The sequence below is a fragment of the Dendropsophus ebraccatus genome, chromosome 3, assembly GCF_027789765.1.
Source record: "Dendropsophus ebraccatus isolate aDenEbr1 chromosome 3, aDenEbr1.pat, whole genome shotgun sequence".
NCBI classification, from domain to species: domain Eukaryota; kingdom Metazoa; phylum Chordata; class Amphibia; order Anura; family Hylidae; genus Dendropsophus; species Dendropsophus ebraccatus.
The window spans coordinates 140,096,243-140,110,545 of NC_091456.1; the positions used below are offsets into that span (position 1 = coordinate 140,096,243).

Below are 14,303 nucleotides of genomic sequence, written 5' to 3' on the forward strand. Positions count from 1 at the left end.
GTAATGCTGGAAAGCGCTCAAGAGCTTCTTTCATGTGTATTTTAGGAGAAGGATCTGAAATTGAGTATTAAAATCTGCTTTATGTTGTACAACCGTGAGCGTTTCCTGCAGAAATGACACGGAGGGAAGGAGACAGCCGTGGAGAAAGCCCCGTTGTCATCTATGACCTAATTTATGCCGTGCACCAAAGCTGAGAGGAAGAGATTAGAAGAAATTGGATGTAGAACATTTTGCATGTGATCTAATCGTTCCACTAGTGTGTCAGGCGGCTCTCAGCACAGCGCTGTGCCTTACTGCCTTTGTGCCACTACGTCAGGTATATGCCATGCTGGATCCTTTCTTTTTTTTCATATTTTTTTTTGCAATACATGTTAGTGCAGAGTGTTATGACTGCTGCAGCCGGACACTAAGATCCATGTGCCTTTTGAAAATATTTGAAGGTACACTGTCACTTCAGATATTTCAAACAAACCTTGACATGTAAAAACTTTTGATCAGTCTTTGTGTTCAGACCCCCATCGATTGCTAGGTAGAACCAGGAAAAGCTATCAGCTAAGCGATTTATTCCCCAACCGGCTGTCTTTTCCATCTTGCAGCAGGAGATAGTCTCCACTGTAAGTCTTTGGAGCAAGACTGAGATCAGACCAAGCAGGGACACTTTAAAGGAAATTTATCCATAGTTTCATGCTGCCCGAATCACAGGTAACATGAAACACTGACACGCTTCCCTATAGCAACCATCTATGATAAGTGTTGAACAGCTGCACCTTTTCAGAGTAATCCTAGTTGTTTTCAGGCCAGAATAGGGCTCTAATGGTGTGTTTACACCGAGAGATTTATCTGACAGATTTTTAAAGCCAAAGCCAGGAACAGACTATGAAGAGTGATCAGGTCATAAAGGAAAAACTAAGATTTCTCCTGTTTTCAAATCCATTCCTGGCTTTGGCTTCCAAAGTCTGTAAGATAACTCTCTCTGTGTAAATGCACCATTAGTCATTAGGGGGCTGTCCTGGCTCTGATCTCTCCTTTTTTGAGTATAAATTGTTCTTAGACCGTTCATGTTGTGGATTTATGGTTCAGCAGAATATTTCTATGTACACACTGTCCTGTGCATAGATCTTACTAACCTGTCCAATGTCTATAGACAAGCCTAAGTAAAGGGCACATTACATGGCACGAGCCATGCTGTACACCAGAGTGATCTCCTAGATCAGGGGTACTCAACAACTTTTAGTGAAGGTCCACTTACCGGGGTCTACGTGTTTTGTTACTTTGTCACAAACGTTCAACTATTTATATACAGAATTGCTGCTTATTAGCGGGAAAACTTGCATTTTTTTTCTCTCTCACCAGGCCTTTGATATTAGGTACAAAGGGGGTGACTGCCCTGGTAGTATATAGCCCCCCTGTTGCTCCCCCAGTAGTGTATAGCCCCCCTGTTGCTCCCCCAGTAGTGTATAGCCCCCCCTGTGCGCTCTCCTTCAGTAGTATATAGCCCCCTGTTGCTCCCCCAGTAGTATATAGCCCCCCTGTGCGCTCTCCCCCTGTAGTATATAGCCCCCTGTGAGCTCCCCCAGTAGTATATAGCCTCCCCGTGCGCTCTCCCCCTGTAGTATATAGCCCCCTGTGAGCTCCCCCCAGTAGTATATAGCCCCCCTGTGCGCTTTCCCCCTGTAGTATATAGCCCCCTGTGCGCTGTCCCCCAGTAGTATATAGCCCCCTGTGAGCTCCCCCCAGTAGTATATAGCCCCCCTGTGCTCTCCTCCTGTAGTATATAGCCCCCCTGTGCTCTCCCCCTGTAGTATATAGCCTCCCTGTGAGCTCCCCCCTGTAGTATATAGCCCCCTGTGAGCTCCCCCTGTAGTATATAGCCCCCCCCTGCGCTGTCCTCCTGTAGTATAGCCCCCTGTGAGCTCCCCCCAGTAGTATATAGCGCTCCTGTGCTCTCCCCCCAGTAGTATATAGCCCCTCTTGTGCTTTCCCCCTGTAGTATATAGCCCCTGTGAGGTCCCCCCTGTAGTATATAACCCCCTGTGCGCTCCCCCCAGTAGTATATAGCCCCCTCAGTAGTATTTAGCCCCCTGTGAGGTCCCCCCTGTAGTATATAGCCCCCTGTGCTCTCCCCCCAGTAGTATATAGCCCCCTCAGTAGTATATAGCCCCCTGTGAGGTCCCCCCTGTAGTATATAGTCCACCTGTGCGCTCTCCCCTTGTAGATGCCCCCCAGACAGAAAAATAAATAACAAAAACAACTCACCTAGCACCTCGCTCCCCGCTGCGGCTGTCTTCTTCTCTTCCCGTCGGTCCGGCCCCCGGCTGATACGCGCTCTGTGGGGATGTCCCGGGGATTCCCCAGCAGAGCGCGCATCAGTGACCTCAGCGTACGCCGCCGGCCTGCACTTCGGGAAGGACAGGCCGGCAGCGTACACTGAGGTCTGTGGTGCGCGCTCTGCTGGGGAATCCCCGGGACATCCCCAGAGAGCGCGTATCAGTCGGGGGCCGGACCGACACTGCCCCCAGCCCCACAGGCGTACTGACATCTAAGGACAGTACGCCTATGGGGCGGGAGGCAGTGCGGTGGGGAGCGGGACGGACCGGATCCGGGGCGGTTAGGAGGTCTGACCAGGGGTCCGGACAGCTGGCCTCCGCGGTCCGGGTTCGGACCGCGGTCCGCCAGTTGAGGACCCCTGTCCTAGATCAACGCTTATTTACAAAGCCTATTACATGGCTCAATGATCATGCACCCAGGTCTGTACAAACAGTGCTTTATTCAGCTGTCAGCTGCACATCCCTCTATTACACAGGAAGATGTGTGCCTGACAGCTGATTATTTATTTATTTATTTATTTTTTTTAACATGTCAGAATTGAGCAAATTGGGCACTGCCCACTGGGTAAGTGGTCAGTTTAATAGAGCTTTAAATTTTATCAAAGCCCCTGCGTACCTTTGGCAGTTTCCACTTCTCAGAGTCATTAGAAAGTGAGTCTGGTGAGTATTGTGGTATATACCTCCTCTAATGTCAGTAATGCCTGATCGATGCAGAACACCTTTTAACTATAATCTGGGCCATTTTCATCAGTTTCTGAGCCAAAACATGTACCGTAGATGTTGAATGTAGCGTAAGTCCAAGTATACTTCTGTCAGGTCCTCCTACATCAGCTTTTATCTGTGGGGAATCAGGAGGGTTTCATTTTCCTGCAGCACCACCACAGGCGATATGAAGTATTACACAAAACCTATTCAGATCAATTGGATATAAGTATAATGAAACTGGATAACTGGATCTGGATCTCCAGATAGAGAAGATGCTCTTTGTACCTGTTTTCCACTTGAAAATCCCGGACAACCCTTTAAAGTGACTCTGTACCCACAATCTGACCCCTCCAAACCACTTCAGATAGCTGCTTTTAATACAAGATATGTCCTGCGGTCCGTTCAGCAGGGGATGCAGTTATTGTCATAAAAAAAACTTTAAGGGTACAAACACACACACCATATGCGCAGCGTATTTACTGCTGCGATACGCAGCAAATACGCAGCAGATTAGATCTAAATAACTGAACACAGCATAAAGTCTTCACCATCAAATCTGCTGCATATACGGTGTGTGTTTGTACCCTTAATCCAGGCAGCGCTGTGTCTATCGGCCAGGGCTTACATTTGTATATGCATTAGGCTGGCACAACCTCTCTGTCCTTTCTCCCCACCCTCCTCATCATTAGGAATGCTCCAGGCAGATTTGTTTCCTATTCCTTAGCTGTGTGCATAATGAACATGGGCTGGATCGTTAATACACCTGTGCAAAGCTCAAACAGCAGTAAATGTTGAGGAGGGTTGGAAGGAAGGGCAAAGAGGGCGTGCCAGCCTAATGCATATACAAATGTAAGCCCCGGCCGTTAGACACAGCGCTGCTGGTTTAAAAGTTGTTTTTATGACAATAACTGCATCCCCTGCCGAACGGACCCCAGGACAGATCTTGGATTAAAAGCAGCTATCCAAAGGTACAAGGGGGGGGCAGATTGTGGGTACAGAGTCACTTTAAAACCTGTTGCTCCTCTATATCTGTCAACAATGGTAAAACTTTACATCTGTCATCTCCTAAAGGAAAAAAAAAGAACTTGCTGCTGACATGGCAGCTTGGAACTTTCCATGCACTGAGTGTACGTGGCACAGCTTAATATTAAACCTGTTTCTGAATAGGCTTCGAATGTTTGTTTTAGTTTTTTTTTTGTTTTTTGTTTTTTTTTTTTATGGCTTCATGGTGTAGTCTTGGTTTGTGTGTTTGCATGTAGCTAGCTATTTCCTATAATAGTAGAAGAATGTCCAGATATTAGCCAGGTTGCTGCATTCAGCTGCTCACTTCTTTCATCACTGCAAAGAAACAAAATCCTGTTAGCCCTGGTATGTGAGGGGCTGTGGGGGTGGTCTGCTAGAGGGTAGAGTAGTCAGATGGGCACAGTTACCCGGTGTAAAGTCTGCTGGTTGTCAATGATAGCTGTTGCCAGTGCTTCTCTCTGAGCTGGAGGTAGAGGAGAAGATAATCTTCCAGCAGGCAATTTTTTTTGCTGGGGTCCTAGTTATCTGTAGCTAAAAGTGGGTGTTCTGGCGGAATATACCAGCCGATCATAGGGAAACACAGCAGCACTATTGGTCGTCTGTCATCAGTCAGTATCGGTAGATACTCCCTCTAAAAAAATAAAAGGGTTTCCCAAGGTAAAACACGTATCCAAAGAATAGGGGATAAGTGGCAGATCATGAAGGTCCAACCACTGGGCCCTCTTGTGATCTCAAGAGTGGGAACCCAAGTTGCACTTTAATATGGAAAGGTAAGTCTGGCATGTGTGCCACTGCTCCATCCATTGTCTATAAAGGTGCTATACAGATAAGAGTACAACACGCTGCTGTCTTCAACAGCTCCATAGAGAATGAATGTAGATACGGCGGGCATGTGCGGCTTTCAGTTTATTCCAATGCATGGTTCAGGTCCCCATTCTCCAGGTTGTAAGGAGTCCCAGGTCTGACCACTGTATTTCCAACCTGTTTTAACTTGGAATTCCCTTTTAAGGCTAGGGCTATGTAGTACTTGTTTAGGACTTGCCATTGCGTGACACACTGGCAACTCTTAACTTGAAGATGTCTCAAGTAAGTTGCAGTCTTATGTGACTTATGGCCCTTTTACATGGCCTGACCTGAGGCTGCAACTATGCGATCGGCGTGATCAGTCATGGCCTTTACAATGCTCGGACAATTGTGCTGTCCATTATTTCATTTTAGTCGGCTGCTCATTCCCTTTTACATAAGATAACGTGTGGCTAGTGAGCAATGATTTTAAAGACTGCATTTTGTTTTTTTCCGTAGCTGATCTCTTACTCGTTTACACAGGCTGATTATCAGCATTGAGTCTTCCTACCAGACGACAAAGGGTCTTTACATTGAGGTCAAAACTTAACCAGGTGGAGATAAGAGAAGATCTGTTCTCTGCAGCATATTTTCTAGTATTGATTCGTGGTCCTGCTGAGCGGAACCGTAGATAATTAAGGAAAATGTAGTCCTGGTTTGCTTGCAGCCTAGAACCGAAAAATTCTATTTGTGCTTGAGAGGCGAGGTGCCACGTACAGCGAGATGGGAGTTGTTTGCTATAGAGCATCAATTACTTTCCTGCATTCTATTTCTTCTGTCTTGATGCGACTCCATGAAAATGATGGTGTGTGTGTATGTGTGTATATAATATATATATATGACACTTACTTCCACAGCCCATTAGAGGAGTAGGTCACTGCTGTAGATGTGAAGCTGGCCGCATAGACTGTGTATGTTGGAACGTTTTTCTTTGTGTTCTTGTTGTTTGTGTTAGCAGTTTGCATATTGTAGTGTTGCTCTGTGTGTAACGCTGCCACTACTGATGCCAAGCCTCCGAAATCTTGACATCGTGCCCTGGTTGGGACTTCAAAGAAAGGCACTGTGCCAGCTTCATCAGCAGCAGAGCGCTAGTATTCATGTAGACTGTCAGCTGTGAGCTTCTGCATGGCACTGACTGGAGAATACAGAATACATCTCAGATATCATTCTCCTAGTGGTGGTCCTGCCTGCTCATCTCTCTTCTTGGCCTATTCCCATTCTGGAAGTACTAACACGTTTATCAGATTTATTTATTTTTTTTAATTTTTTTTTTTTTTTTTTAGATTATATCTTTAGAATAGTTTGTGAATAGGGTCTGACCTCTGGTGGGCTTCCCCTCCATTAGATAGTAGACCCTGAGCTCCAGCAGGAGCTGTATGTTCTCACCGCAGCTCGCCGGGGTTGTCGCTGCATTCTGGTGAATGTTTTTGTAGCTGTAATGTGTAATTTTACTGCTTTGCAATCCCACATGTAAAACTGAGAAGTGTTACTTGTGGTGAGTGAGATCTTGTGTGTAATAACATGTCTAAGCCGACTCCTGGGCCCTATGTGGTATTGGAGCACAGTACAGCTGTCCGCACTGGAGGCCTGCTCAAAAGAAAAATGCTCATAGATCGCCAGATACACATCACATTATGTGCTTGGTTTTATCCCCCAGGCCGGGTTCATACTAAGGTTTTTGTTTCTATTTAATACACTTATAAAGGGGGGGATAAAAAAAAAAAATATAAAAATATATATAAATAATACGTATAGCAATTGTGGACAGATTTTTCAGATGCCTGAATAAGGCTCAAGGGCCGTTTTACATTGTTAGCGATGTCCATGCAGCCCTTCCTTTAAAAGTGCGGAGAACTGCTCTTGCTCCAGTCTAGAATCTAAGCGCGGCCACTAGCAGAAGAGTGAATAGTATGGCGGAGGCTACAGAACCTTCCGTTGTTAACCCTTCAGTTACTGACTATGGTGAATTCTACCATACTTATTGCTCCTCTTTCACATTCTGTTTTTCAGCCCCATGAATTTGATGAATGCCGCTTTGACATTAGCGTCAATGACAGCGTATGGTACCTTCGCGCCCAGGACCCGGACCACCGCCAGCGCTGGATAGATTCCATTGAGCAGCACAAGGTAAAGCGCCACATCTAGTGTACAACGCTTGTTTCCATTTGGGAAGCACCATTTTATTTATAGGTGCCTATTAAGTGTTAAATGTGGACATGAATAATGTACTTTTTTGGTAACTTATCAGCTTTTATTTCAGAAACCACATTGGAAAAATTGGTTGAAATATACAATATGTAATCCCACACACAACTTGAGGACAGGGGTGGTGCTGTTTTTGCAGGAAAGTGGCTGTGCTCTTTCTAATCCTGGATAATCCCTTTAAGGCATGAAATCGTGCACTGCTGGCCTTTTTGTACTAGGGAGGATTCTAGTGATGTCATTCTAGTGATCCACATCACCACTGCAGCTATAAGTATGTGATGTCATCAGTGCAACATCATCGCCCACTTCAGCATTCGTCTCGTGTCTTTGGTCTGCGTAGTGATTTCAGTGCTCCAGCCTCCCCTATGAAGCAATTTGTAACCTATAAAGCAATTGTCTAGAGGAGTGGTACACTCCCTTGTGTTTACTTCATAAGGGAAACTTGGTGACTGCTCCTCTCCATGGGGCCCATTGTGTTCTGTGTTGTCTGTGCTTGTCTGTATAGAATTGCCCTGAAGCATGCATGGGGCTGTGAAAGGCTTGACCTGCCAGCTATAGAGCAAGGGATAACACATGTTTTGTCGAGTATTGTACTTGATGTCGTATTAACACTCCAGAAGATAAATCGGATTGTGCATGTGTAATGATAGCCGTTGTCAGGCATGAAAGGGGCGGCCGCGGGTTCCTGTGCATGCTGCGCCAGCGGTGAATGGTCACGTAGTAGGATACAAGATGTTTGACATAACAATCCCTAATTTTTTTTATTCCCCCCCCCCCCTCTCCTTTCTGGAAGCAACACAAGATCCTTGTGGACTTTGCTCATGAATAGACATCAGACAGAAAACATTGTGTAAACCTGTGTCTAAAAAGAGCAGTTTTGGCTTCCTTCCCAAGGCTCTGCAAACTGGATGAGCAGGATAGTCTGGTGGGGATTAGATAGCTGAGAAGCAGCTAGTTTTATGAGGGACATAGTGACTTGGTGTAGAGCACACAGCGGCATTTATAGGCAGCCATCGGCCTTGCGGATCAGGGTCCCGGAAAGCGTACTTGTTGTCTACAGAGACGAGGACAGTGCCATGTAGGAGATGAGGCTCTGTGGGTCACAAGGCTGGGCAGGTTTGCTACATGAGCATATTCCAGCTCTGTAGTCCTATAAGAACACATTGTAATTATACCAGGGGTCGTGGATTTATAAGGAGTTACTAAGTGACACAAATTATATACCAACATATGAAATCAGTGCAGGAGGGCCCCATAGAAATAGTACTGTATAACATCGGAGTAGGTTATCCATGTAACATTTGGTAGGATTATGACATTTGGCACCCCCGTTGTTCAGTTGTTTGCCAGAGCTGCAATGCCTCTGTACACAGTCAAACGGGGCAGGAAGCAGATGGCTCTGTGCATTGTGTAGTGGCCATCCTGGGTTACTGCAGCTCAGCTCTTATTCACTTCAGTGCGAGATTAGCTGCAGTAACATAGCTCAACCACTACCCAATATATGGACTGTGTATGTCATTGCCACTGTTTTGGGAAAAAGCCTAAAGGGGTAATCAAAATATTTCTTTCTAATCAAGTGGTTCTAAAAAGTGTCAGAGATTTGTAGTTTACTTCTATTAAAAATAAATCTTGCCTTCCAGTACTTATCAGCTGCTGTATGTCCTAGAGAAAGTGGTGTATTCTTTCCAGTCTTGAGAACAGGAGAGGTCTATGGGGATTTGCTACTACTGTGGATAGTTCCTGTCAGGGACAGATGTGTCAGCAGAGAGCACTGTGTCAGACTGGAAAGAATACACCACTTCCTGCAGGACATACAGCAGCTGATAATTACTGGAAACCTTGAGATTTTTTGATTAGTAGTAATTTACAAATCTGGCACTTTCTGGCATCAGTTGATTTGAAAGAAAAAAAGCGTACCTGTCAATCAGTTTTGAGATGTCAGAGAGACACATTAAAAGTTTTTATCAGTCAGGTTTTAGACCCCGACTGATCAGCAGAATGAGCGTGGAGACAACCATGAGGCCACACGTTCCTCCCCCTGCTCTGTGCCTGTAACAGCCCCATAGACTTGCATGGGGTGACGTGACAAAGAGCGGTAAGAGAAGGCGATAAGCTCATACATTTCATACATCAGTCGCAGTCTGACCCAGACTGATCAAAACTTTAGCTCTGTTTCTCTGACATATCAGTGATAGTACCCATTCAAAGCTATACAATTTTATGTCAACCCTTTAGCCTGCAGTGAAAATACATTGTGTTTGACATCTTGACCTATCTCTTGCCTCCTCAGCCTGTTCCAGTAAGTCATTCTATGCCCCGCCATGTCCTTACTTGTCGTCTTCTAACCAAACACATGAGAGTTATAGATCAGTGCTGTGCGTGGTCATACTGCACCATCACAGCAGAGATTTCTGTAATGGAACTAATGGTTTCTGAACAGTCACCAATCTGCAGGTTGGGATAGCAGCCACAAATACAGTGTATCATGTTACTGTCTGTCAGAGCCTATACAGTGCACATCCTTGTAGCAGGATAAATAACCCTCTAAGCCCAACCATTATGTACTTGGGTTTCCTGCCGTGTCAATATATGCTGTGTGCGGAGGGCAGAGTACACAGGGCAGGATGGAGCTTGTCTTCCAGGACCTGACAAAAACAATGACACGTTAACAGGAGACCATTGCTTCCAACTCAGAATCTTGATGGACAAAGTGCATGTGCATTGACCTTTGGTAGCCTGTCCCATAGTGCTATATTAAGTGTAAGATGAAGCCTCTTAGTAATAAATACACATTGTAAACTGTTATTGATGAAATAAGCAGCAAATAATGGATCCCCCCCCCCTCATTTTGTCCTGTGAAGCAGAACAATTTCACCTGTGTGTGCTGAGCTCTTGTAATCCTTTCTAATGTGCATGACTAGATATCGGAGATGCCTGGATCTGCTTGTAAATACTAAACGCTTATTCCGAGTGGAAATAAAGAAAAAACTTAAGTGTTGTGTGAATTTGAAATGCATTGCCTTTCCGAGCCCACGTCCAATTTATTGTCCGTTTCCCTAATCTAGGAAATTGCTCCTAGGCGGTAATTAAAGGTGTTATCCAAGATGATAAAAATGGCCCCTTGTGTGGTATTGCACTCTGTTCCATTTAAGTGAATGGAGCTGGGTTGTGATACCACACATACTTTTTTTTTTTTTTTTTTTTTAATCCTGAATAACCCCTTTAAATATCAACAGCAAGTGAAAGTGGGACATCCCAGTGTGGAAACCCTATAGGGTGGACAGGCCAAACATTTGTTACCGTTTGCGCTCCTGTTCCACAGTACCCCTATTACCCCCAAAAAGTGGTCTTATACGGAGGGAGAGGGGGTCTTGCCTGCGAGAGTTTGGAGTGTACAGTATAAATCTGGCACATCCTAGACGAGCATTCTGGTGTCTGAGATGTTGCTCTTAATAAGTTCCCCCCAATGTCTCTTAAAATTACGCTGCTGCGGCAGTTTGTGTCTGCGTTAAATAATGTGTTTTTATGGTTTTATACCCTTGTTTTTCCTGTGTTGTGAGGATTCAATTTACAGATGTAGTCTAATCGATTTAACACTATGATAATCTCTCTAATCTGTATAATCTGCTACAGACACTAAATTTAATCCTGGCTAGCCACTTCTGCTGAGGCTGCCTATTTACAGGTTTAGTGGCGGGATTCAGCAGCGTGAACCCGATGGTAACAGCAGAAACAGTAATGCTGTAAGTGTCCTCTGCAGAACACTTACAATAGAAATAAAATCTGCACCATGAGGATAATTTATGTATAATTACTTTAGATCGCTTATGCTTTTTACTTGTCATATCAAACAGTATCCCTCATTGAATAGCATAATTGATTCTTATCATATTTGGAAATTATTTAACCAAAAATTACTCCAGAACAACAGAGCTAAAGTCTTGGCCACTAGGTTTCTCTTTGCCTGTATTTTTTTTTTTTTTGTCCATTAGCTATTGTTATGGAAACTCTGTCTTTAGTAACACTAGGTTAGTACAAAATACAGGAAGTGGTGGCGGGGGATTAGCTAGTACAATGTGCAGGAGAGAGAGAAAGAAAATGTCTGTGTTGTATACCTCCAATCTGCGAGCCACTCTGCCCACTGAATTATCGGCGTTGTTTAAAAAGGAAAATCAAGGATTTCCTCTTATCTCTCACCCCATAAAGTTCTGACCAGCTGGATGTTAAATGGGTGCCATATTAGTCTTTGAGTCGGTGAAAGTGAGCCCTAAGGCCTTATTCACATGTTCCACGTACGGTCCATATACACGGATGGTGTGCTACAGAATGGACTTCAGAACTCCTGTAATTTTCATTCGTAAAGATTCTGCAAACTCCTAAATAGTTAAATCTTTGCGCTCATGTACACAGAGTTTCAAACATGGAACGTTTGAGTGTAGCCTAATGGTGGTTTTACACAGAACAATTTATAGTTCGAATTTGCACGATAACGATCGAATTCGAACGATAATCGTACGTGTAAACGCAGCAAACGATCAATCGATGAGCGAAAAATCGTTCATTTTGATCTTTCAACAAGTTCTCAAATCGTCAATCGTTCACAAAAAAAATCGTAGATCATTCTGTGTAAACATTCTTTCAACGATTTCACCTATGTGTGAGATAGGCTTAAGCGATCGCATAACGATTTTTCCGTACGATGTATCTTTCTGTCTAAACGCTGATCGTTATAAAAAAAACATTGTTCATTCAAAATCGTTAATCGTGCGATCGGGCGAATTATCGCTCCGTGTAAAGCCACCATAAGAAATGTTTTGGGTTTTTTTGTTTTTTTTGTATGTGATCTGCTTTCTCTGTCCTTCCCTACTCCCTTCTGAGATAGCTGATGTAAACAAGCAGGCTCTTATTGTAACTTTGTAGCTTCTTTGTAATGCTGGGAGGGTTATGGTACTTTTACACGGGACGATTAATCGTTTTTGCACAATAACTGTCAAATTCGAACGATAATCGAACGATCAAACGATCAAATGTTCTCAAATCATCGTTGATCGTTCGCAAAAAATTCGCAGACCGTTCCGTGTAAACATTCTTTCAGCGATTTCACCTATGTGTGAGATAGGCTTAAACGATCGCATAGCGAATTTTCCGTAACGATGTATCGTTCCGTCTAAACGCTGATTGTTATAAACAAAAACATCGTTCATTCAAAATCGTGCGATCGGGTGGATTATCGCACCGTGTAAAAGTACCATTAATCTGAGATCATGTTGCTGATGAACTCACTGTGATTATCCCTCCCAGCATTACAAAGTTGCAGATAGGGACTTGTTTACATCAGCAATATGGAAAGGAGGAGGAGGAGATGGAGAGAAAAGCTCAGAGTTTTTTTGTGACTTTAGCAGAAAGCAACAGCTCAGAACTGGGAGAAAGAGACTGAATAGCTAAGTATGGAAGGAATTGTTAGTCTCACCATGAGCAGCAACATATGAAAAGTTATGTTTGAGCAGAATACCCCTGTAACAGCACGTCCGTTCTATTTCAGCTGTAACATAGGATGAGAGTCTCTCCATCAGTATAGTTAGTGACAGTGGTTCTGCTGTTGCACACACCTTGTAATGTGAATGAACCAGCCACAGTATAATGCCAGGGGGAAGTCCTTGCTTTTTTTTTTCCATGAGTTAGCTGTAGGATTTCCCATTCCGATGAGTTAACTACATTCCCAAGCTGCTAGTCAGATACAAATGCACGGTCCCCGTTCATTGTTCTAGTGTGTTAGTCTGTGAGTGACTAATACAAAAAGTGTAAGTCATCTGAATAGTGTTCAGAAGCCCTAATGCGGCAAGGACATGCATTGTGCGCTGTAAGTTCAGTTACAGGGTTTACCGTCCCATGACTCACCGCAGACATGTGCCTCTGACTCTGAGGGTTCTCGTGGTCCATGTGCTGCTGTTTTTGACAAAATAACACATGGGGCAGCTCTCTGCACTGTCATAGGGTCTATATGAGCAATGCCTGCAACATATTGGGGTTAAAAGCAAAAAGCTAGGGCTGCACAGTAACTCTGGTTGCACGACATGATGTAGCTCTAGCCTGGTGGGTGTTTGATCCCAAGTGGCATGCGATTGCAACCTGCTTGCAGCTTCTAAATCACATGACAGCAGGCTGCAGACCAGTTGCACAGCTACTTTAGTTGGAGTTTGCTGTCGCATAACACGTTGCAGTACTCCCCACCCAGATGTCTACTCTACTTTTGTAAGATCGATATTTATTTATTTATTTTAAACTAAGACCCCTGCCCTTTGTAATGATGGATTAAAACAGTCTCCCATATTCTGCCCAGTGAACTCTGGGAGTGGAGGGGCTGATTCGCACATTATCTGGGTCAGACACAAACATTAAGAACCTTGGATTTTCTGAGCCGCTTGTTCGTGTGAGAAACCCGAGGCGTTAGTTTCAGTGCTCCATATATTACCAGTCTCCGTCTTGTGCGTCATTCCTCAATCTGACTGTAGTTCTTAATCAGCTTTCCTCCTGCCTGTCTGATCCTCACCGACTTCCTTCTCCAAGACAGATACTATAATACTCTTGTGCTGCTGAGCAGACCTGCTGGCATGTCATTTCCCCAATGAGTCATTAGGACACTTAGCACATAGCACACATGTGACACACAAGCCACCAGCTTATTGCACAAGGTACAGGAAATTCATTACTCCATCTTTTCAGTATTCCACACACAGGGCTGACCTGAGAGGTACACTCCTTGCCTTTTGCAGGAACCCCTTGATCTGAGGCTCTAGGCCAGGGATGTCACATTCACGACCCTCCAGCTTTTGCAAAACTACAGTTCCCATCTTGCCTGGACAGACAAAGCTTTAGCTTTGGCTGTCCAGGCATGATGGTAATTGTAGTTCGGCAAAGCTGGAGGGCTGTAATTTTGACACCTGTACTCAAGGCCATTTGGAGCCATCTTCACTAGTTTCTTCATGTCTGGCATTTCCTGCATTAATAAGGACCAGTGCCTAGTTAGAAGGGGTTTTGCGGGTTTATGACATTGATGGCCTATCCACAGAATAGGTGATCCACACTTAGCACTCAGCGAATAGTGCCAGGAGCCCTACAATATCTACTGTGTAGGGGCGGCTTTGGGTTACTGCAGCTCTGATCCGCTTCACTTGAAGCAGAGCTGAGCAGAAGTAACTC

General features: G+C 44.4%; 1 protein-coding gene across 2 annotated transcripts in view; it reads left to right on the plus strand.

Annotated features, from left to right (window-relative positions):
• The window catches only part of CERT1 (ceramide transporter 1), a 57,639-nt gene that overhangs the window by 16,211 nt on the left and 27,125 nt on the right, over positions 1 to 14,303 (plus strand). For both annotated transcript variants that reach the window (XM_069962779.1, XM_069962780.1), the window contains exon 3: positions 6,909 to 7,025. In XM_069962779.1, coding sequence (XP_069818880.1) covers positions 6,909 to 7,025 — 117 coding nt within the window. The remainder of the gene's footprint in view (positions 1 to 6,908; positions 7,026 to 14,303) is intronic.